Consider the following 27,413-nt stretch of genomic DNA (forward strand, 5'->3'; position numbering starts at 1 on the left):
TGAGATTTTTAAAATTTTTCTATGGTTTAAATTTTCTATTGTTTAATTATTCTAGTGTTTGATTTTTCTATTTTGATTTTATTTTTTTCTGCGTTTAAAATATTTTTGTATTTTATTTTTGTTTTATATATGTTCGTTTTTTTTTTAATAAAAGTTCTGTCATATATATTATTTAACAAAATTGTGTTAGAAAATTTGCATATAAAAAATATGAGATATATGATCAATACCTACCTTATTATGTAAAGTGTTTCCTTATTTATTTATCATTATGATTACTATAACAAAATGTCAAATATTAAATAAAAAATGTAACATTTTTTAGTATGACATCTAAATATTTTAATACTATACGTATATATATATTTATATATATGTGTTCATATACATGTTTTGTTTGAGTTAAAATATATGTATACGATGTATATATATATTTATATATATAGATATATATATGTAAAAATTTATTAAAATTATATTAAATGATTGTAATAATTAAATATTAAAAAAAGAAAAAAAAAATAATAAACAAATCACGAAATTGAGTTATAGAGATTGATGAAGATAGAGCAAAGTTATTATTATACATATATTTTTAAAAAATAATTTTAAGAAATATTAAGTTTATTAATATTTAAAATTAAACTTAGTAATATAAAATAATTTTTTTAGCGATTATTAATATTACTTTTTAATGTTTATTATTAATTTTAAGAAGGCACGCATACGTAATTATTTACTTTTGGAAATCATGTTTTTATTAAGTTTATATTTAGAGATTTTGACAAATGTATATTTTTATTTTATGTTAAAACAAAATGTAAAACTTTATATTATATTTCCAATTAAGTTGAAGTTTTAAGAAATTATATATATGTATATATATGTATAAGTATTATATATACATATATATATTTTTACCACTAAACCTGTAACTCTATTTATTTCTTATTGTTTATAATTTACTTATTAAACATTTTAGGTTTATTTAAAATTAAAATATATAATACATATATACATATTAATGTATTCATTATTATATGTATTACTTTTTATATATATGTTTTTGTATCGATAAAGTTGAAAAATAATTTTTTGTTTATTAATTATAAGTTTAGGTAAGGTAAATGCAATGTTCTCAATAGAAAGTAATTAAATTACTTATGCTACGTTTTTATGTAAGTGTAAGAATAAGAATTATTTTCTTTTTGACATCGTTTTTTTCTTTTATTAAACAAAATGATTATTATGTTAATATGAACTGCAAAACAGTTGTGTAAAAAATAGATGATGCAATAAATTCTAAAAATATATGCAAACAAACTTTATAAATATTATATTAATATTACAGATTTTTAAATTTATATCCTTTTTTGTGGATGACTTTTTACTTTTCTACTTTTTTTTTTTATCAAATATAATTTTTTTTTTTTATATATTCAAACCATACGGTTTTGTGTACTGGATATTAACAGGATTGTTTACGATTTTAATTTGAATCATATTTTCTTTCTCTCTCTTTCTTTTTAATGCATTTAAAATATAAAAAAAATTTTTTAACATTCATTTCATCTCTTTTCCATTTTTGTGTTTTATTAGAAAAAAAATCTCTAAATTAAAATCCAATAAATTCAACCAAATCTATATATCTTCGAGGGACTTTAATTTATTATAGTTTTTAATTATATCATAATATAAGGTTATTACAGTAATGCTACATATAGATTAAAAACCAGTTTCTCCAATAGACAATTATAAATTATTTTTTTTTATAGATTTTTATTTTCATCATACTAACTTTTAGCTTTTATTTAAAGGCTGTCAGTTGACTATTTAATTATGATTTATGCAATTTTAATGTCGCAAAGTGAAACTAAGTAAAGAAGAATTCTTCGCGACATCGTATTAAGAGACAACGTCAAACTAAGATTACGATTCACTAAAAAAAAAACAAAGTTATGTATTAAAATAGGTGAAATAGTAATATTAAATATAGGATAGATGATATTGTTCTTAAATTAGATGAAATAATGATTTCCATTTTTACGGCACTATGATTTGACACCGTATTTTCGTTAATTTTAATATTTTGATGCGATCTAGTTGGGTTCTTATGGTATCCGATTTTAGAATTGCAAATTTATGCAGAAAAAACTATAACAATTAGTTTAATAAGATGTTGTTAATCATTGTTCTGTTATTAATATAATAATATCCATATACTAATTGCTTTTAAATGAAATATTTAGTTTTGTTAGTGTAATTAATGTAAAAAGTTAACAGCTTTAAAACCTGATATCTTAAAACCAAAACTACATTGGTATATAATATTGTCGAATAGGCTGATCAAAATTGTTGCACAATATGTTTCTCTTTGTTCTAATAAATATGTAAATATGTAGATATTTATATATATATTTGTATATATATATTTTTATATATAATTATATATATTTATATGTATATTTTTATATATAGTTATATATATTTATATCATATTAAATATATATATAATAAAATAATAGTTTAATAGTAAATATGATATTATATATGTATATTTTATGTATATATTTATTATGTTTATAATATGTATAATATTTATTTATATATATTGATATTTATAGTCGTATATACTAGGTGTATGCATTCGGTTTTCCGGTTTTATTAGTAAAGACACCATAATTAATTTTTTTCTTTGTTTCAAAAAAGGACACAAAGTCTTTTTGCCGAAAAGACTTAGCCTTTGTGTGGAAGGACCGTCTACGTCAGGTGGAAACCTCGAATTTTTCAGGTTATTTTCAAAATAAATTCATTTTTCTTCACACTTCACAATTCGGTACAAAAATGATTGTCTTTCGTGATGTTGAAGGTCCAAAGGATGACTTTCCATTGTCTTTTTGACCGTTTCTTTTGATTAAATAACTAGCGTATCATTTCTTAATTAAACCGGAAAAAACTTCTGCATTTGCCTGGTATATTTACATTTATATCTATATATATATCTATATTTTTATTTATGTATATATTTATATGTATTTATATTTATATATATTTATATTTATATGTAATTATATTTATATATAATTATATTTATATTTATATATAATTATATTTTTATATATTTATAGTTATATATATTTATATTTATATCCATATTTATATATTTATTTATACAGAAGTATAGTCTAATAAATTAAAAATAACTCGTTGTTAGTTTAATACCTTAAAGTTATCAAAAAATAGTTATTTGCAAGAATCTAAATAAAACAGTAAAGAAAACAGCAGTTATAAGGAATAAAATAAACTAAAAATATATTATAAAATTTTTTATGAGAAATATATTTTTTAAGTTTTAATTATAATTTCTGTTATTATATATTGAGATAGTTTTTTTAATATTCCTTTTTTATGCTTTCGTTTCGTTTCGTTATTTCATTCTACATTTTACTTTAATATTGCGATTGATTTAACTATTTTTGGTACAGCTGGACATTTAATAACGTGACTTGAACGAATGTGTTCCCTTTGAAGATAAATTCACGTGATTTTTGAGTTTCTTCAATTTTGTTACAATTTTAGGTATTGTTGTTTAGAATACTATCTTTCTATTGAAGTCATAAAAAATCATATCTCTTTCAACTCGGTAATTATCCTTGAATCCAATTATATGTTTTTTGGTTATGTTCGTTTCCTCTACCCTAGATACAATCCTTTTGAAGTTAAATCAGTTTTGTTTGTTTTTGTTTACAATCTTCTTATAGTTTTTATGTTTAAATGGTTATAGATTTTTTTGATTAGTTTTGCTTAATAACAATAACCTAAAGAAGACACAAATCCATAGAATATTAATATTTTTAGCAAATAGAAATCACCGAATTTGCGCAACAGCGTCTACAAATACACCTGCCAATGAAAATGAAACTGGAGCAACCAATTTAGTTTTAACCGCTTCAACAACTTCGTCAATGTCAACGTCAACGTCAACATCGCCAACAACAACTACAGCAACAGCAGCAGCTACAATTACTCCAAATCTACCGTCGTTCGTCTGTGATTCAGCAAATTATATGTTGCTACCAAGTGCAGTTGCTGTTGCAGCTGTTGCTGCAAATAAGGAAGTTCAATTACAAACTTATGAATATCTAAGTAAGCACCATCGCACAGCTGTATCCGCCGCCGTTGCCGTTGCTGCAGCAGCTGCTGTAGCCAAAAGTGGGAAGTGTACTAAATCCAATGAGGAGTATGCGAACGTTATGAATACAACCAATCCGCCGACAACAAAAACAGCAAATACTTTAGCTGCGGCAGCTGCTGCAGTTACTGTCTACGATGTACACCCGCAACAACAATCAATTAATCCAACTATATATCATACACCTAAAAATTTGTTTATAGCTAATAATATGAAACCACGACCACGACGTGAGACTACCTAATTCTTTAGGTAAATGTGGGCGTAACTTCTATAATTGTTTAAATATATTTAAAATGCGAAAAGCAGTAACAACATCACAGAAAAGTGTTGTTGCAATAAAATATTATTTATATTGCTAAGTTGCTAATACTATATAATGTGCGGTAGAGGCATACTTCTTAAATGGTTGGTCGACTGAAATCTATTTTTTTGGTTGATCAAATTATAGATTATCCGACTGGTTCTTTAGCTGCCACTTTGTCATATATTGAGACAAAGCAACAAATTGACAACAATATAACAATGAGCATTTTCAGCAATATTTTTCAAATTTTTTATACATTTTTATGAAACCATAAAGCCTTCAATGTTTGTAACCATTAAGCAATAGACTTAATATACTTGCTTTTACTTGGTACTGTGCACAAATCATTAATGATGTACTTACAATCTTCTTTCAAAACGAGCTTTGAGCTCACCCCGAATAACTCCGCGGTTAATGTTTAAGGATAAAACCTTTTAAATTTAAATTTATATTTAACATAAGATATTATTTATACTATGTTAGAACAGTTGTCTATAGTAGTGAATATAAATTTGATTTAATTGATTTGAATGCACTATCATTATAATTCCATTGTATCTATTTATTTGTTTTGCTTTAATGAAGAACAAATATATTTGAAAGGGGAAAGGAAGGGGTTCCTTTTAATAAAAGCGGAAATCAGAGACGAGTACCTAATGCATTAATCTGTTAGATAGGTGGTTCTTGTAATAAAATCACTTAATGAATAACTCTTATTGGTATAACAGTTTTGTAATAATTTGTTTATATACTTTCTACAGTCCATAAATTCAGTTAGTTATCATTAATACCAATTTTTATTAAAGTATTTTATTTTGCATCTATTTAAGAATATCTTTTAACAACAAACAAAACTAACGAATTGATTGATAATATTGTATATCAAAAAATTAGAAATTTTGATGTATAATATTTTCAATTCATCAACAAGAATGACATAAAAACATTTATAATGAAATTTTTATCTTTTTAATGATTTTTCCAATGTTTTATAGTAGGTGTAAGAAATCGGTTTGGACCAAAATTTGTGACTCCCAAATAAAAAAACCTACCATGTTGAGAGGTGTTAGTTATTTTTAGTTTATTAATGTACATAAACTAATAAATATTATGGATACTCGATTGCATATTTACTTGTTTAATTTATATATGTTTATAAATTGAATGGGGCCTTATGCTCCATCTTGGAGCCATAACAAAGAGAGTGAAAAAAAATTGATTAGTAAAGGCTTTTAGATTTTCTTTGGTGATAAAGAAAGAAAACATACATTTTGTATGACATATAATTTTGCTTTTTATATGGAGACATACCTTTTTAACTTGGTTAAGATGTTATTAAATTATTAAACTTTGTTCTTTACTTGTGTTAATCGGTTCAGTTTGTTTTTTTTTTTTATGTAAGTTATAATATTTGTTATATTTGTAATGATAATGTAAAGCATTTAAAAATTTTTCACAAGTTCATCAGAACCTTAAAGGAAAGATATATCAAAGCTATAGTATTGTATATATATATATATATATATACATTAATATTTTATACGTTTATTAACATTGAACTAAAGCTTGTTTTTTCATTTTACATATATAAAAAAGTAAGATATGTCTATAAATGCTTAAGCAGTGATATGTAAATTATATCTCTCCAAATGTATTCTGTAGTTTATGAAAAATATTTAACACATTGAAAAATAGACGACGACAATAGCAGCGTCAACAGCAACTGTGTGACACTAATAATTACCAGTAATAATAATTTGAAAATAATTTCTATTATTTATAGTAGACACCCATATATAATATATATATATAACATATATATATATTATATATGTATGTATATGGTTTAAGTTCGAGTCTTTAATTTCCTATTTTTCATATATTGATTGTGACAAGTGTAAACACTTCTAAATGTGTTTTTTAAGCAAAAGATTGTTGAATGTTTTAAATGTTGTAACGCAACCGTCTTTTTCAGAACAAAAATGAAATAAAATTATACAATTATTTGTATACATATATTAAACATATATATTATACGTATATATGACTTTATATATACATAATATATGTATAGATATATATATAATATAATATGAAAAACGTAAAAATTAAAAAATTTAAAAATGATATGTTTCAAAGCTGAAAATAAAATTGTAGTTGATAAAAGTGAAAGGTTACAGTAAAACATAAGTAGATATTGTATATGAATTTTTAACATACTTGTATATATGTAATTCATTTTGTAAAATTATATAAATACATACTTAATTACAATACATTATGCATTTCAGTAGATAAGCTTGTATGGTAATGTGGAGAGACATACATAACAAGCACGGACTGTTATATTTATATATATGAAACTTGATTCCAAAATTATTTTAAGGACGGAAAATTTGCTAATAAGCTAATTGGCTAATATTATATCTTTAGCACTTCGCAATTTAGACTCTGCTGAGCTTACTTTCGTTAACTCTAAAATTGTTTATATATTCCGTATACCAAAAACATGTTTAGGTTGCGTTTACATATCTACCATTTATTTCAAATTGCTTGATTTTTATTTTAAATTATGTTCCTTAAATTTAATATTCTACGTATTCATTATTTCTTTTGTTATATGTTATCTATTTATCATATCTTTTTATCGAAAACGGGACGGAGCCGAAAAAAATATCGGCTTATTTTGGTTGAGCATCTTACATACAGTTCGATACGATACCTATTTAGTTACATTCATAAAAGTTCTAAAATATATTTTTATTGTCAAGATATTTTATTATTTGAATAAATTCATTAAATATATTTTTTCAAAAAAAAAAAAATGAATAAAATGATTTTAATCATGACAAAAATACCGAAAATCGAAACAGTCGAGTTTTGCTGGAACGAAAATCGCTATCGAAAATATTTTTTTTTTAACAAAATCGGAACAAAATGTAAAACGAAAAATTTTCTATTTCGAAGTCGTATTTGTGTTTTAAATGTTATATATTTTTTTGATTTTATGTTTTACTGATCAAATTTTATTTATATATCAAAAAAACCAAGTTTTTGATGGAGTAAAAATCGCTATCAAAAATATTTTTTTTTTAACGGAATCGGAACGAAATCCGGAACAAAATCTAAAACGAAAAATTTTCTACTTCGAAGCCGTATTTATGTTTTAAATGTTATATATTTTTTTTGATTTTATGTTTTACTGATCAAATTTTATTTATATATATTTGAACGGGCTAGTTAGTCAAGTGTTTAATTATAACAGAAGTTTTCAAAATTATTATTAAAACATATATTTTTCATACTTACTAATATGTAGACTATATTTTATAGTTATCTTCAGGGTACCTTGAATTAAACAATTGATCAATTAGCCAATTCAAAAATATATTAATCATTTTTGTTATAATATTGTTGTTTTTAATTGTCTTTAATATATATTTAAAATGATTTTTGATATATATATAAAATTTTCTGTAATAAGCTATTAATAACAACTATATATGTACATAAGTAATTAAAAATAAAAATTATTTTTTATGTAACTATGAAAATATAAAATAAAAATTGTTGTATTTAACATTTTAAAAACAATTACTTTAGGCTTTTTAATCTGATTTATATAAATGTGTTGAATAACCGTTAAAATAATTGCATCTGTAGTTGATTTGTGACATAAAATTATTTTAATTGATTGTTCTTAGTCGAGTAAGGTCTATTTTTATTTTATTTTTAAGGTGATTATTAACATTAAATTATATATACGTATATAAATAATTAAAAAGTTAAATACATTCAAAACTAAGCGAAATCTGCTTAGCAGAGTTTAATAAATAAATTATATATATATTTAGGCTTACTATGATATAATGTTCTATTATAGTGACTGAGAATTACTTTTTCAATATAATTATTTTAGGGTATTCAGGCTGAATTCAATAACTCAACATTAACGTACAAATTGTTTATTGTTGTAATTATACAAAATTGAATATTATATTGGTAAAAGTTTATCAGTACCGTAGTATTCGGTAAATTAATACAAACAAACTATAAGAGTTAAAGTTCTTCTGTGACTTATTTCTCGGTGACTTTTTTTTGGGTGAAGTTTTAACGTGTAATTTATTTTTGTGCTGAAATTTTACAAAATCATAGAAAGGTACTAAGAATGATATTTGGTAAAGTTGCAAAAACAAATTAGTAAAAGTAAAAGTTTTTTGGTAACTCAGTTTTCGGTAAACGTTTATGGTATAACTTATTTTTAGGTGAAAATTGCACAAATATAAATAAATTACACAAAACACATTACCAAATACCAAATTGTCGAGTATCATATTTGGTTTGAATACCTATATTGCGTCATGAGACTATTAAGGCTGAAATAGAACATTAAGAGATAATGATCTCTAATAATGAGCGTAGCGATGGGCACAGTTATTTCAATTTAATTCATTGAGCTTAATTCATGCTTATCTGTTTAAAAATCACTATTCTGAAACAGTGAATATGTGGTTTTGCCATGTCATATGCTTTTCGAATTCGCAGAATACCCTGTTCTGATATACTTGAAAGTAAAGTTATAAAAAATCATTGTATTATTAGTGGGAGTAATAAGCACCACTTTTGTGTGTATGCCAATCTGACATACAACAAATATTTTGTTGTCAATTTAGATTTTAAATTTCTTTGAATTAATAATTAATAAAAAATTATCAGTAGAAGTAGGCAAGCTGAGCTACGACATGCAATGTGCAAATGTGAACAAGCAATGTTCATCGACAAACACAAGAAAATTACGCAAACAATGCTTGACTAACTTTTCTTTTTGATGAAGCAGAATTTGAATATTATGAAAAAATGATTTAGTCTTTGTTTTCGATAGACTCCAGTGTCCATCGCAAAATTCAATATATTTTTATGTAATATAGTGATTTCTGTCCGCTTTTAAGATTTTTTGTTACTTAACACTACGAAAGTGGTTCAAGTTCTAGTAGGTATTGTAACTATGTTGCTGCCAATACGTTTCTATATATAACTCCAAATAAAATTAAATAAATTGACTATTAGTGACTAACGACCAATGACAGACAGATGGACAAGATTTAAAAAGAAATGCATATAAAAATTAATGATGTTGCCTCAGTTACAATCACTATTACGATAATGATAATAATGATGTTAAATTGTATTATGTATGAGCTTTTAGTAACAGCAATTAATTTAAAAAATTTATTATTTTAAAAAAGAAATATTAAAGAAACGAAAAGATTTCGGCGAAGGTGTATTATTGCGTGAATGTTTCAAACATTTCCACAAAATGCTTTATTTTTATTTTATTAATTTTTAACAATTGTCAAAAAGTAAACATTTTTAGAATTTAACGGTGTAAATGTGCATGGAAACAAGCGACTCAAGTATATAAATATTTATTGTATAAAAAAAAAATATAATATAAAAATTTAAATAACTGTTATTATTAAACAGCAAACGGAACACAAAAAATAAATTATTAGAAAAAAAAAAGTAAATAACTAAATAAAAATGATTAACAAAGAACAATTAAATATTAAAATAAGTTATATCTTTAAAAATACATTTACAAACAAGACAAAAATATTATATTATTATGAAATTAATAATATTATTTGTTATAATCGTGCAAAATAAAATAATTTACATTATTCGTAATAAATGCTTTTTGTTTGCTTAAATTGTTTGTTACAAAGTAACAAACATATACGTTTGTATGTAGATTCGTGAATAAAAAATTAATTGAGACCAATCTTCCCGAATCGAATCTTACTAATTTCAGTTGTTTGCTTAGAGCTTGTCAGTCATTTCATTCAAACTTGGCTTAAAGTTGTCGGTTGTTTATTTTTTTATAGTACATAGTTTAGTGTTGTTTTTTTTTTTTTAAATGCAAAAGGAGTTGTTTTAATATATTCATAATAAACGATTAAATCATTTTGATATGCTGTTTACTTCTATTCTTTATACAATCAATTAGGAAATTAATAAATGTCCTCGTCTGCGGTGTATAAATTTGATAATTCTGTGATCGTCAAGTATCTTCGGTAGGTTTGTTTTCTTTAGGATATATTTCATACAAATATCTAATCACTTATCTAATTAAGGCATTCAAGTGATGTTATGCTTTGCCCTGAACTGTTGATTAAGCAACAAATTTTGTTCTCACCTAAAAAAATCGCTTCAAATGAATCGTATGACATTGCTATTTCTTCAGTAATACTACTTCATCTATTAGCAATTACAATTTTTAATTTTTAACGCCTTGACCTTGTATTATTTTTAAAATCTCGTTAACTTTTCTGAAAGCATCACGAAAAACTTTATTTAAATGTTTTACTTCCTTTTAATTCCGTTCTTGATAAAAAAAAACTTTACATAAACTCTGACTCTACATTTTGTCACAGAAAAAATCTTCAAATACTTCAAATGTACGTTCTGATCATTCGATCGGTAAGCACAATTAATCACAGCTGCTTCATAGTTAACACCTTTTAGCATAGTTCGAACATTTGCAAGCCGTTCGAACACTCTCAAGCAATACGAACATCTTCAAGGTGTTCAAACATACCCAAACAACTCGAGAACAACCTTCAGGCAATTAAAACATTCTCAAGCAGTTCGAAAATTTTGAACGTGTTCGATGTAAATGCTGGAACTTGATTGCACTGTAACTAGTCGAACGGAATAAAACTTTTTATGAATTTTGGCAGATCACACATCTGAAGTAGTGGTTGACTATGTCTATATAAAATTTACCGAATTTTGATAATGTGTTTAAATGTTTAATTGCTTTGTATTTAATACTGAAAACGAATGTTGAAAACATAAGTGGTAAACATCTTATTTCATTTTTTACTTAATAGTTATTAATTATTTTTTATTATTTATTTATATAGGCTTTATATTAAAAGTAAGATTTATTTTTGGCTGAACTGATTGTTGAGATTACTTCAATCAAAATTACTTTTCTAATATATGTAGATTATTTTTCTGTATATTCATAATAATATTATAATAATGACTGAATGTATTAAATTATTCAGTCAAAGCAAGATATTTTCAGGATAGTTTTAGTATATTTAGTATAGTTTATTTTATACCATATTTTTCTTAAATAAGTTATTTATCAATAGGTCGACATAATAATGTATGGTTTAATATATAAAGATATGATATTTTAGACAAGATTCTGGTTTATCCATCAATATATTCTACTTTCACTCTAATAGAATCATTTCACTACATACTATTCTATTCTTTTTTCATTTTCTCTTTTTTTTTATATTTAAAGTTATCTTTATAATAGTCGCATCTTGGTCGTTAATTGTTCATTCAGTTCACTGGTGACTTTTCTTCGGAGTATAACATAGTATTAAGTCACATTGGTTGACTTTTGACAGTTGCTGTCCACTTAGTTCATTGAGCTTTTTCTTAAGAAGGAAAAACATATCACAATTAATTGTTATTTTTTTGATTAACGATCATCGATCATCACATTAGTTGTTGCTTGTGATGATCAACGATCATTTAATCGCCTATAGAACATAATCCTGTTTCAACAAATTCATTACGTTTGCACGCTTATACTTATGAAGTGATCTTAGTTTTCGCAGTTCCAGAGACAGTTGAGCCGGTTGGACTACAAATCGCATACCACATGAGGCAGAAACACGTGCGCTCTGCCAAAAGGATACATGCATTGAACATTTTCTTCTGCGAGACGTTTCATGCGAGGAGTTGCAAACGCAGTGCATTCAATTAAAAGCTTAAATATTTAATTAATTTATTTAGTATTTTAATGTTTAGTATTTTAAGTTAAAAAAAAAAAGTTGCTGAATTATATATAAATAAGTTTATATATGAATATATGTATATATATATTGCATAGAAGATATTTGCTAATTGTTTTTGATTATACGTTTAAAATAGCAATTGTTTAAAGATATAGAATAAGAGTAATAAATATAGCTAAGTAAAATAAAAGGATGTTCTATTCATCTAAGTTTATTTGCTAACCACGATATGTATATAAAATAATCTGAATAATCTTAACTGAATTGGCAAATTATAATTACAAGACGACTGTTAAACTAATTAGATAGACTACTACTCTTAACGATTGTCCGTTATGAACTTAAAGACGATTTGTTACTTTTAAATATTTACTGCCGTGATCAGGGCTGCCAAGCATCATCAATACTACTATACTGTAATAATAATTAATTTTTTTAAATTTTATAACAAAACTATTTATATTGAATTAATTTCCATCCTGCATTAACTACTTTTTAATGAATATTAAAGTGTTTTAAGTTATTCTTACATTTTTGTAAGTTCAATTCAATGCAGCTTGTATACAAATACTAATACTTATTCGCTTATCTTAGTATTTAAGATTTTCACAACAGACATTCACGTCCGACATGTATACCTGAAGTTCTGGCAATTTGTATATAATATTCACATGCATTTTTCATTAAATAAGAATTTTCTAATTGGTCATCATCATCGCAAACATTTAATTTTAAATACAAAAAAAAAATTTGGGTTTTGGTCTTTTTGCACTTATATTTAAAAAATATGCTTTGTTATGTTTATAGATTATAAGATTGTAAAAACTAAAAAATGCTTGTATTTTTTAATACATTTACTAACACCATTTAGGATATTAACTTAAAACCTTTACTTAATAATGAATAATATGTTTTATAAAAATAAAAACAATTGACATAGATATGCTAATTTGCTTGAAATATTTTATCTTTCTAAATAACAATTCCAGACATCTGTAAGCAAGTTGGACTCTCAGACATATTTCACAAAATCTTGTAATCACATTGACACGTCCCTTAACAATATCAGTTTTATAATGAGTATGGTGTTGGATTACTGTCAGTCAGGAAGCTAGAGAGATGTTAGAAAAAATAATATTCTCTTCGATTATGCATATTTACCTACCATAGTAGGTAGTATCTAATGTATGTGCAAAGTAAAAAATATATGCTAAACTTTTACTATTTAGGGTAGGATATCTTGTCTACCGGTTGCTGCAATTATCACCACCGGTTCGTAAATATTTGTATGTTCATCACTTACTTGAATATTTTACCGGTCCTAGTAAAGCACTTTGTATACATTTCCGATTCGCATAACGTTACAGGACATTTCATTAAAGAGTGTCTGAGTTTATAAAGGTTTCTTCGTTTATTGCAATTCGTTACCGAATGTTAGTAATCACATATTTTTATGCTTACATATATACAAAATACAAATGTTTTAGATGGTTTTAAATCCTTCTGCTTTTATATAGAACCCTTTTGTCAATAGGCATTATTGAATCATTGGGATCACGTTTATATAACGTTAATACAATTATAGCCAGTGCATTATACTCTACTTTTCTAGAGACAGAATTCTTTTAAGTTTTTCTCTAATTATAAAAGGTTTGTGGGAACTAAATTAGAAATTATTCAAGTTATTATCTTCCACTTAAATTCAATGCTGAGAGAACGAACTTACTACTTTCCGAAGCGATATGATATGATTGAAGAATCGTAGCTGAATTAGATTAACATTTTATTAAAGTCGCCTTAGTTCTAGAGTATTGAAAAATCTTGCAACTGCCGTGGATTTAATTTTATCGAAGACTTCAAGATTTAAAATTCTAAATCCTAATTAGTTCTGAGTGTAGTTGCATCAGTGCATGTGCGTAAGATTACATTGTTGAAGTCATAACCTAATAAGAAAGCAGGTTTAATGAGTCCTCGAAACCACGCTAGCAGAACCAATAAAAAAAAAACATTTTTCTTTTCAGACTCCATTTACGAGAGTTTTATGAGTTTTTAAACATAAATACAAATACTTAATTCAGAGGGAAGGCGCTACTCAAATGTAAACTTGCCATTAACTAAATATTAAACATTATGTGCCTAGACACATTAGAGTAATTACACAGCTTGAAGTAGATTTTTATAACACTTTTCGGATAGTTTAGTCAGTTTTTAGATTCGATAAGTAAAGTTTGTTTACATTTGTTTTTAAAATCAATGTATACATAAATTTTGTTTTCTTTTATTTGCGGTCGGTGGTTTTACAAACACACAATCAAGCATAGTTCATGTACATAAATGGCATTAGTCTTACAATATTAATTCCCTAAAACCAATTCAGTTTATCCAGGAATCTAATATCAGGACCTTAATATCATAACCTTTATTAATCTTAACATATTGATTTGAAAATATATGCATATACAATATAAAAGTTTATATACTAAAAAAGTATAATTTTAAAATTTACTAACAGAAATTAAAACGGATGCTTTTAATTTAAATTGGTATTGTATTTTGGGCTTTTTAATTTTAATGGATGTTGTTATTACTAATAATCAGATAAGTATTTAATATAAATTTATTTACCGCATTAACCAATTGCAAAGTATAAAATGCTTACATATTAAAGTGGTCATGTTTGTTTTTTTTATTAATTTTTAATACTTTTTACATTTTAAAACATAAAATACAAAATTTTTGATTTGAAACACATATTCAAAAACGTCCTCTTACAAAATAAAAATTTTAGATAAAAGAATTTTTCTTTCTGCCATTACGAATTGAAGTAGTACTCGTACAGCAAATAATCGCCGATTCAAACCAATACGAAAATCTTTAAATTAAATTGGAACAACTCTCTTCATTTCACGAAATACATTCTTCCTGAAGCGCACACATGATGCATATAAAAAATATTTTATCTAATGTATCTCATGTATCTCAATGACTTTAATTTCAATTAGATAATTTTATGAAACGCATAACATTACAAATGAGTCATGAAAATTTGACAGTTTGAAATGAAAAAAAAATTAATAATAAAAAATAATAATAATAAGAAAATAGTAATAATAAAAAAATAATTAGTAATTAAAAAAAAAACAATAATAGAAATTTATAATAAAAAAATAATAATGAAAATAATAATAATAATGAGATTAATAATAAAAATAATTAAAATGATTAAAAACAAATTTAAAATAATAATGAAAATATAAGAAAAATAAAAAAATAATAAAAATATAAGATTAAAAAAAAAATAATAAAAATATAAGATTAAAAAAATAAAATAAAATTAAAATAAAAGAAAAATAAAAAAATTTATGATAAAAAAATAAGACAAAAAAAAAATTATATTAAAATAAATGATTATTATTTTAAATAAACAAAAAAAAAAATAATAATAATAAAAAATAGTAATAAAAAAAATAATAATAAAAAAGTAATAATAACAAAAATGTTATCAATAAAAACTATTAATAACAATAATACAAAAATAATAAGAATTTTAAGAATAAAAAAAAATAATAACCAAATTTACCAAAAATAAAAAAAACCAATAATAGAAATATAAGAAAAATAATAAAATGTGAAAAAAATAACAAAAAGAAACTATATATATATATATATATTAAAAAATAATAAAAATATAAGAAAAATAATAAAAGTTAAAAAAAATAAGTTCAAATAAAAAATAAGAATTTGAAAAAAATACAAAAAAAAATAAATAAAATAAAATAAAAGAACTTAAATAAATAAAATAAGAATATTAATGAATAAAATAAGAATATAAATTAATAAAATAAGAATATAAAATAAAAAGAATTAAAAATATAAAAATAAAATAAGAATATAAAAAAAATATATAAAATAAGAATATAAAAAATATATATAAAATAAGAATATAAAAAAAATATATAAAATAAGAATAAAAAAAAAATGAACAAATAAGAATATGTATAAAATTGAATAAAATAAGCATATATAAAAAACAAATAAAATAAAAATATAAAAAATAAATAAATAAAAAAAGCATAAAAAAATAAGAATTTAAAAATAATAATATAAAAATAATAATATAAAAATAATAATATAAAAATAATAATATAAAAATAAAAATATATATATTATAATAATATAATAATATTATTATTATAATAATAATATAATTTTAATTATTATAATAATAAATAATAATATTTATTATTAAAATAATAATAATATATTTATTATTATAATATAATAATAATAATATTATTATATAAAAATAATAATAATATTTATTATTATAATAATAATAATAATATTTATTATTATAATAATAAATAATATTATTATTATAATAATAATAATAATATTATTATTATAATATAATAATAATATTTATTATTATTAAATAATAATAATTATTATTATAATAATAATAATAATATTTATTATTATAATAATAATAATAATATTTATTATTATAATAATAATAATAATATTTATTATTATAATAATAATAATAATAATAATATTTATTATTATAATAATAATAATAATATTTATTATTATAATAATAATAATAAAAAAAAGAAAAGAAAAAAAGAAAATTTAAAAATATTAAAAAACAAAATTAAATATAAGTGATTAATTATATTATCAATTATTAATTAAATTAAATTTCTTAATAATAAATATATAAAAAAATTATTGAGAAATATAAAAAAGTGATATAGAAAATTATGAACTAAATTTCACTCTGCTTATTTGAGTTCTAAAATTTAATCTTTATCGAAATATACTTCCATGTCTAGTACAATAGACCATTAGAATCGAGGTATATAGAATTTTCCTCATAACAATATTGTACGCAGACTTAAAATTTAATTTCTTACTGAATGCAATAATAGTGTAATTAGTGACTATGGAATAGAAAATTTTTATTTTGGTCATGTATCTCAGTTCTGAGACTCAGTTCTGAGTTGTTATTTAATTTGGCGCTTTCACTAAGTACCATTTGATTTAAAGTCAGTCACATGCGAGATATATTATATATAAAATATATCAATGAAGTCAATTGGATATTAACCAAAATATACCACTTCGTATACTCCATGTGATAACAAATTTGCGCATGTTTTCAAACTGAAGTTTTGACAATTATTATCTGTGCACATAGATCATATACGGCGATATTGCTCTCTCGCTCTTCCTTTTTGCTTTATATGCGTTTTAAAATCAACAAGTTATAATAATATTGGACATAAACACTTACTATACTTACTATAGATATTTTTAAAAGTAGAATGTAGAAACAATAGATGGCGCTAATAGTAAAAGTTTTTGTATATTTGAAAAAAAAAAACAAATTATTTGTTTAAAATAATAACATAACAATAATTTTTTATTATATACAGTAAACTGTAGATTATACGAGGTTCTAATAATATATTTTAATACATGGTTTTTCTTAGTATCTATCATTTGTGAAATAGCTTTGATTTTGCTTTTGTTTCAGTGAACACAAAACATATTTTTGTTCATTTGTTATTGCCTTCTACTTTCAGGTGAATCAACATATTTATAAAAAATAATTATTAAAGACCTGAATTTATGTTTTATTATATTTACATTATGTACATTAAAGCCTTGATAATGTTAAAAAAGCAATTTCGTATATAATAAGATTTTGAAAATTTGTCCACCATCAGGATAATATTGAATTTTAATTAGAATTTTTTAAACTTATGTTATTCTGCATATATTTATTTACAAAATTCATTAATCCATAAATTCATGTATTCATGTATTCACATATTCACATATTCACATATTCATTTATTCAAAAATTTATACGTTAAATTCTACATTTACGCCTGCCCGATTTACATTACAGAATTAATTTTTTTTGTTTATTCGACATTTCGATGTTTCGATGTTTTCAGTACAATCGCGTGTAGAATTCAAACAATTTTTTTTTTTTGATTTCATGTAAATAAATTAATTACTTTTTCATTAAACAATTGATAAAATGGCGATTAAATGAGTTACTTAAATTAAGTACTTAATATCAATTAAGATAGTTTTAACTAAAAAATACAATACGTTAGGTTTCATAGTTTAAAATATGTAAATAAATTTTTATAATCGTAAACCTAAAATTAAGTTGCAACGAGTTATATATTATTTTCATAAGCTGAATTGATTGATAAGTTTTTATGTAATATACATATTTATTTTTGTTTTTTTAAACATATATGAATAAATATATAAATTACTAAAACAATAATTATATTTAAACAATTACTTTTTTATTATTAATCAATAAATTACTTTTAATTTATGTAATTTTTTTTCAACTGATTAAAAGCCTTAAAATAAAAAGTGACATATAGTAAATTTGTCTTAATTTTTATGAAAAAATTTCAACAATACTAGCTAAAACTAATTCAATTAATTAATTTAACTAATTTATATTAATATATTTTGTATGGGATTATTTCAATAGAGCAGAGGATAATGATAGTTTAAAAAGTTTGTGCAGGTGAACTGTAATTTTCTTATTGATTAAGTTGGTTGACCTACATTTTAAGGTAAGAGATAGTAAAATATAATGTTCGTCTCCCAAATACTATGTTAAGTTCACGTAAAAGCCATGTTAAGCAGACAGTCATGGTACCGTTTATTCTTCAATTATTATTGTTTTCAATGCAAATGAAAAATTCGACATCAAGGTGATAGTCAAGGTGACAAGACTTTCTGCACCACGTCACGTTGATCAAAGCAGTGTTGCTCACTAATAAACTTGTGGCTTTTGAAACAAAACTATTAAATATAAATTGAACATATTCGCAAAAAAAGTATTATCTTTTAATCACAAAAAAAATATTAGTAACAGTATAAGATTGACAACTGAAATTTGACTGTCTGTATACCATGCCTTTATTGTCATGATGAGAAAAAGAGCAAAATTAATGTGACCATGCGTCATATAACTGTTTGCTTAATATAGCTCTTATTACTCGAACATCTCTATAAAAGTTTGATTTTATACTTACAAAAACGTGTTTACTATATGTGCGATCAAACATTGTTAAATGCAGCGAGTACCTTATGTGTCATAAAATTAGTAGTAGGAAAGGGATGGTACATTTTGACTTTCACATAAGTTACTGATGTTAGTTCAGGTTACAGACCTTGTAAACTAATGAGAGACCTTATGTTCTTTGGCAATACTAGATAGAGTCAAGATTTTATATAAGTGTTTTAGTAGACATTTTTTTTCAAAATTTAAATAGAAATTCTTTTATTGAAACAAATCATTTTTTAAAAAAATTTTACTGCAAAAAAAAATATTTTAGACCTTATCTTAGTGAAATTGTAATCTAGGTTGCTATCTCAGAAGAGTGTACCTAAAATATCAGATCCATTCAACTTTAATTTCTTATATGGGTGTGCATATAGCGTACTCAGATACATACATACATATTCAATTATAGGTATTTAGACGTATAGGCATTTGAATACTCTTCCTATAAAAACATTAATCATTTGTGCTCTGAAACTTTCTACACATTCGTTACAAATTTACAATTCATGAACAATATTGAATTATTTAGAATAAATAATGAATATGTTCAAAAGTAAACATTTTTTTTTTTAATCGTTAAAAATTACTAAAAAAACGAATAAAATATTTAAACAAAGAAAATTAATTTTGTTGACTTTAAGTGGGTCGCATTATGTGTAATCCCACTAAAGCAGCATTTTACCCAATCTTCCATATATTTTTAATAGATTATTTGAGTTATTTTCAATTTGTTCAGTTAATTTTTTTCTATAACCACAATAGGACTTGACACGTCCTCTCAAAGTGGTAATTTTAGTTTCAGGAACAAATAAGTCACATGTCAGGTGAGTAACGTGCTTGGTCCATCACAAGGTGGATTTACATTGTGCTATTACTGAACACTCACAAGTATAAATTCAAGTACAACTATTATAAACATACTAGGTACCAGATCGCGCTCACATCGTGCATTTTAACATAGTCCAGTGTGGCGGTATTTTTTGTTTACGTTCTTTAAATTTTAGACTCCGGCTACTTTTAACAAAGAATTTGTATAGATAAATAGACAAGAATTCACAACTTCCTGATTTCTTATGTCTTGATATCATTATATCTGTTGATGACTTTATTTGTATAAGCACAAGGTAAGAATATCATTGTTTTAGGTTTTTATTTGATTTTTAGGAATAGGTGTGAATCCCGGAAAAATATACATCAACAGTTGTCCATAATCAGCAGCAGTTAAGGAATCAGTTTATAAAATGTGACTAGCTTGTATCGTATTAAAATCTTCCCGAGTTGTTATGGAACCGTATTTATTTAATACTTCTCTAAAAAATTGTCACAATTTACTTCTGTCACAATTTACCATTGACTGATATTATACGAGTATATAGAACAACATATACATTTTATTGGCGGTAACTGGTTACAGAGGACTTTGATGCATTTGTTAAAATTCTTCATATTTCATTTCATCAATGCAAATAAATAAATTTGATCAATATTTATGAGAAGTATTTAAAAATTTAGCTGCTACATATTTCATGAATCAGGCATCCGTCAAAATAGTGTATAGTACAATCTCTGTATTATTTATCTTGCAAATGCTTATTCATGTTGCACTTATTTAATGTTTTTTTGCCTCTGTCGTTCAGTGCTGATGAATCTGGACCTCCGAAACGTATTTTAATAAGAAAATTTTATTTACTAACTTTTCATGAACTTTAGATTCATCGGAAATAAAAAAGACAGCATCTGTTTATTCGTGTTTTTATGTAAAAATAAATTTTTGTATTTACAATATTTTTTATTATTCGTATATAATTAATTTTAGTGTAAAATATTATTATTAATTTATTTGAATAATTTTTTTAGGTAAATTCTTAATAGACGCCCTACTAACACTACATTTATTTGAGTCGCAGATTTCAAAACTACATTGGAAGTGGAACTGGTCTAAAAACCATAAGATATTGATATTAATGATTTTACTAATTTTTAAATAGAGTTCTAAATTTTTTTTTTAGTTTTACAGGATTCTTGTGCTTTTTAGGTACTTTTTAGGTTATTGTTTGGATATAAGAAGTACGCGAAACACCAAATAAGTAAGATGTTGTATATATTATTAAGTAAACTTTTTATAGGTAAGAAATAAATTAAAATATAAGAAACTACTATATAATTGATTAATAATAATTAATTATATATAAAATTTATATAATAATTTTGTTTTTTAAACGGGCTAATTGCTCAGTAGTTAAATAATACACTTCTTTAAAAAATTATTTTTGTTTTTTAAAAATTTTATTTAAACCGATATTTCGACTGTATTCTATAGTCACCATAAGGGTACTATAAAAATTTCTTAAAGAAAATAACAACATAATAATATTAAAAGTGTAATAAAACAGTTGCAATGACTATAAAATATTATAATGATAAAATATACGATATAGTAAATGACATAATTTCTTATAGAATATTAAGAAACGACCCAACGCATTCGCTTCAAACTACAAACAATCTTTTAGTTGAAAAACTATTTAATGATCTGACCACATTATTAATAAAATGGAGAAAAATTATTTGAAAACTTATACAGCAAACTCCACAAGACTATATGGATTACCTAGAATTCACAAGGAAAATATGCTACTATTTGCTCTTTTATAAATTCATTTTCCTACAAACTGTGCCCATTCATGATTACTATCCTTAAAAACATAACAAAAAAATCAAAGTATAATCTAAAAGACCACTTGATTTTAAACAAATAATTAACAATACATTTATATATATGATAATGAAAAAATGATAATAATTTCCTAGCATACCCGCAGATTTAGCTCTGAAACTTCTAGAAACAAAATGGAACGAACTCAGACAATTTACAAAAAAGAAAAAAACTGTTTTTTTGAAATCTTAAATTTTTGTCTAATACCCAATAACTATTTTTTGTTAAATAACAAAACATACAAACTACGAAAAGGAATGCCCATGTAATGGAGGAACTACATGACCAATCTTGAAGAAAATGAAAATAAAACCAAAGCTTTTAACTAAGTATGTAGACGATATCTTTGGGATTGTAAGAACGGATAGAATCAATTCTACTTTGAAAATGTTCAATGACTTTCATAAAAGTATTAAATTCACATTAAATGAAGATAATCAGGACCAATTATCATATTTGGACATGCATTTATTACGATACAATAATGGTACCAAAAATCAGCAGCCTATGGAAAAATTATGAACTTTAATTCGATACACCCCGACCATGTAATATATTGAATACTGCCATAAATATGACTACAAGTTAAGTAACACAAAATTTCATGGTGAGGTAAGATCAAAAGGGTTTTAAATAAAAATGATTTCCATAACCCAACTATCAATAAAATCTTTGAAAAATAATAAATCAACAAATTTCTGATTAATTTGTACCCCAATCTACAAAAGCGTTGTGAACGTCCCTCTATTTTCAAATCAAATTTCAGCATTCAATATATATGACAAACAACAATATAAAATAACATATAGGATATAAAATACAATGAAGTCGCTATAATCAATCATCAAATAAAAAATTGACACCTTGGATAAACACAATTTGGTTTATCAAATCAAATGCAGAGGTGACGGATCCAACATATGCAACCAAGTATATGTTGGTACAACAAAAAACAAATTAAACACGAGTATAGTTGGACATTACCACAGCGTAAAGTATAAAACAAATATTCAGTCCAAAGCGCTGGCTTCACACTGTATCACATCAAAGCATAAGGCAGGTCTATATAATGTGAAGCTGTTACACCAAGAAAATAATCAACAAAAACTTTTTTTATATAATTTACATTCTGCAAATTTCTAGTGACTCAATTATCAAACTGACAGACAACACTGTGCTCTGGTGTATAAAAACACCTTCAACAAATCTGGAAGAGGATAAGTATATCATTCCTCTATATATGTATTTTATATTTATTGTCAAAGTATTTTATAATTGTTTCTTTGTGATACATACTAAAATATTGTTAAATTATATTAATATTTCATAGTACCCTGATGATGGCTATAAAATATAGTCGAAATATCGGTTTAAATAAAATTTTTTTTTATTTAACTACAATTAATTAGTATAATTTATATATATTATAAATTTTTATTATATGTGATAATCATATTGAAAGGAACTTTGAATTTAATCTATTGGATATATTGGCTGTTGAACAACTATAAGTAATAGTTTTATTTACTTTTATCTTTATAGAGTACCGAGTACATCTTTAGTAAACGTTTTCCTACATGAAAGAAATATGAAGAAGGAACATTTATACTAATGAAAGATTTATGTGAATATTTTCTTTTCAGGTATTCTATGAATTTCAAATTCTATGAGTTTTGGGGTCGAAAACTTAAAATCACATTTGTAAAGTTTAATATCTGTTTTATGTCAGTGTCCAAACTTATTACAAAATGTATGCCTCTGGTACCGGATGAGATGTCCACAGTAAATCCATGAATCAAATACTGGTTAAAACATTTTAATAGCATATTAAACAATAGTTTAAAAACATAATTTAAATCTGTGTCTTTTTTATAATATTTAAGCAATCTAAAAATGCGCAGGCTGTTCCAAATCACCAAAAAAAAAATTGAAATATAAATTCGATTTACTCTGGATTACTTATTAAGCGTAAATTACATCCTTAGCTCGTTTAGATCTTCTTAGATATCATTACACCATGCTCATGCATACAAATCGGTCGATGTTTCACACAGAATCGGTGACATCACTCTCTGTAGCCATTACAAATCTAAAATCCATCAAGGTACCTAAACAACAAGATCTCTTTATGTGTACGAATGACTATATACTTATAATAGGCATAGCAATCAGCAGTAATGGTGGATCAAAGACATTACACATATGTCTAATAATAAAAACATAAAAATAAAAAACAAAAAATGTCGTTATATGAGTCATGTTTTTTTATATTATCTTCCGTTGTTTAGGATCTAAAATATTTGATTTTTGATAAATAGCTGCCGTGATGGGAAGCAATAAATGTTACCATATGCTGGAGGTGTTTTACACATCTAATAAGATCATAAGTTAATATAATTGTGCGAGAATGAAATACAGTATTTATAACAGTTTTTATTATTTTTTATGCTTAGAACAAATCATAAGATGTGTGCAGCATGTATTACATACTCGTAAGTATTCAGTGTAATGAAACGATTACTCGTAAATAATTAGTGTATTTAGATGATTACTTGGAAGTAATTAGTATATTTAGATGATTAATTGCAAATAATTAGTGTAGTTAAATGATTGTAAATGATTTCATTATATGCACACATATACAAATAAATAAAGTTAATATTAATAATATAATGCAAATACTTAGGCGTTATTCGCGTATTGAGTATCCATTACTCAATATCTGAAACACATGGTTATGATATGTATGCGAACTTTAGATATTGAGGTAAATGAATATTAATGATTGCTTTTCTAAATTAAGTCTATCTATTGATATTTGATAAGACCACCTTTTAACAATCGCTTACATGAGTTATTTAAATGAAGTACAATTAAATATATTAGAATCTGCTAACTATACGTCACAAAACACCTTTAATGTTCGTAGATGATCTCTCAATTATTATATTGAATGGCTATATGTATTTCCAGTTTATACGTTATACAGCAGAATTCCATACTCAATGTTTGATACGTGGTAAGTAGTCGTAACAGAAGAATATACTATCAAAAAGAAAGTTAAAAAATTGTTTTGTTTTTTCATAAGACATTACCTTCTTTTACATAAGTTGTACTAGATTTTGCGATTGTTCAAGTATTAAATGTAAAAGTATCGAAAAAGCAATAAAGGAGCTCAAAAATTGAAGTTAGATTAAGAAAAGCAGATTGATTAATTAATTTTTGAGGTTTTACATTCTTCTCATAAGCTGTGATCAAATCTAATACTATATCACAATAAAAGAGGATTTGCTTAAAACCAAGTTTAAAATTGGTTATTTAAACTTCTTTAAAGTGGAGAGTGGCAACACATTAATAATTTTATTGATTTGATTTGGTTATTTTGTAGAGTGAAAGTTTAGGGTTGCCAAATGTAAAAATTTACATAATAATGTAAAGATGAACAAGGTATGGAAATAAATACTCGTAGACAGTAATATATATATTAATAATCATTTCACGAACGAAAATAGTTTTTGATTTAATTCTCTATTATGTGTGGGCACATCAAATCTATGTAAAAAAAAATATATATGAACATATATAATAAATTTACTAAAATTTTTAATTGAGATTAATCTTTAAAAAACAGAACTAAAAAGTTTTAATTCTAGAGAATTTAAAAATTTGAACTAGGTCGATATTACACGCGTTTTTTTTTTTAAAAACATATACCAACTGATTTCTCTTAAAAAACAACAACGATTTTTTATTTTATAAATATTTAGTAAACAAATATATGAAATTTATTACTTGACAATGATTCTGAACTTCTGGATTTTAGAAAAGTAAATATTTTTTGCAGTTATTTCTTTAAGTACCCTTTGTTAGTTGTTTTTTTTTTTCGTTTTATTGAATTTTGCTATGTAAAATTTAAAATAACTTTTTTAAATCTCTAGAACGGCATTAAGAAGTGTTAATAGAATTTTTTAGCATGAGTTACGTAAATTGTGAAGAAATTAATTTAATTACAGAAAAATTTGAAGCAATATTAGTTAAAAATATATGTACTAAATTTATTATATAGATAGCAAGTAGTAACCTGTAGTGGTGGACATGAAGTTTTGTCAAGTATCTTTCCTTGCATATTTTTGGTACCTCTGGCAGGGCCGCAATACAAAGATATTTTTTACTTTTGATGTACCATAACGCTCCAGTGATTTGTAGAAAGTTGTTTACTAGCCTTTGGATGTTATTAAATTCTTGATTGATTTTTTTTTAAATTATTTTTTAAAAAGTAACGTTTTAACCACACAATTTACTTAAACTTATGATAGGTAACAACAATCTTAATTTCATTTTTTTATTTAATCTACATTTTAAGGAATTAAGATCTCATATATTTTATGATATTTTTTTTTTATTATATCATATTTTAAGTCTGTTCCTTCATTTTTTGAGTTATTTGCAATACAATACTAATTAATAATTGCAAATCCTTTCGACTTAGAGCTAATAAGCATAGCCTCTAAAATATACACTTTTGCGTTTTGATGATTATTTGTGCCTGTATCTTAATACAGTATCTTAGTATCTTAATAATATGTATCTTAATACAGTATCTAATAAAATATCTTAGTATTTTAATGTATTTAAATTAGAAATTAGCATGGATCTTTAAAGAATACATATGTATGTTTAGAAAAGGAAATTTTGCAAAAACAAGTACGAAGCAAACTCTTCATAAAATTATGTACATATGTGTATTAACTTATAAAACATATACGCAATAAACTGTAAACATAATAATCCTATACTAGCGATAATAAAAATATAATAGTTAGGACTTAATAATATACAGTCAAACTTTCATAACTCGGACTTCTATAACCCGAACTTCTCTATAACTTGAACTAAAAAGAGTGCAATAGGGTTTTAGAGAGCTAATTACATACAATTCTGCTTCCATAACTCGAACTTCTGTAACTCGAATTTCTCTATAACTCGAATAAATTGTATTGTCAAGTGCCAATAGGAATATGGGAAAATGCACTCTATAACTCGAATATTTGTTTTAAGTGTGAATCCATTTTGGTGTTAGGGGAAATCCCTTTTTCAAAACCAAATGTTTCTTTGTGCTAATGTCAGTCTTAGCTTTAAAAAATCTAGATTTGGCCAATTTTCTATATGGGACGACATTCCTTTCATTTTCTTGAAAAACAGAGATGAAGAACGTGAATTCATGTAAAAATAAAGTAAAAGTAAAGTAAATAAAATAATTT

At 23.8% G+C, this 27,413-nt stretch overlaps 1 protein-coding gene across 1 annotated transcript; it reads left to right on the plus strand.

Annotated features, from left to right (window-relative positions):
• The first annotated feature begins 3,965 nt into the window (after positions 1 to 3,965).
• LOC119688500 lies at positions 3,966 to 4,436 on the plus strand. Its single transcript, XM_038103177.1, has one exon. It carries the CDS (start codon positions 3,966 to 3,968, stop codon positions 4,434 to 4,436), a length of 471 nt encoding a protein of 156 aa, XP_037959105.1.
• Positions 4,437 to 27,413: the final 22,977 nt, after the last annotated feature.

Source organism: Teleopsis dalmanni, chromosome X (genome assembly GCF_002237135.1).
Source record: "Teleopsis dalmanni isolate 2A chromosome X, ASM223713v2, whole genome shotgun sequence".
Taxonomy (NCBI): domain Eukaryota; kingdom Metazoa; phylum Arthropoda; class Insecta; order Diptera; family Diopsidae; genus Teleopsis; species Teleopsis dalmanni.

What these genes read in the sequence shown, in the direction of transcription:
- LOC119688500 (XM_038103177.1), top strand. Translation starts at nt 3,966, where the DNA reads ATGTCAACGTCAACGTCAACATCGCCAACAACAACTACAGCAACAGCA.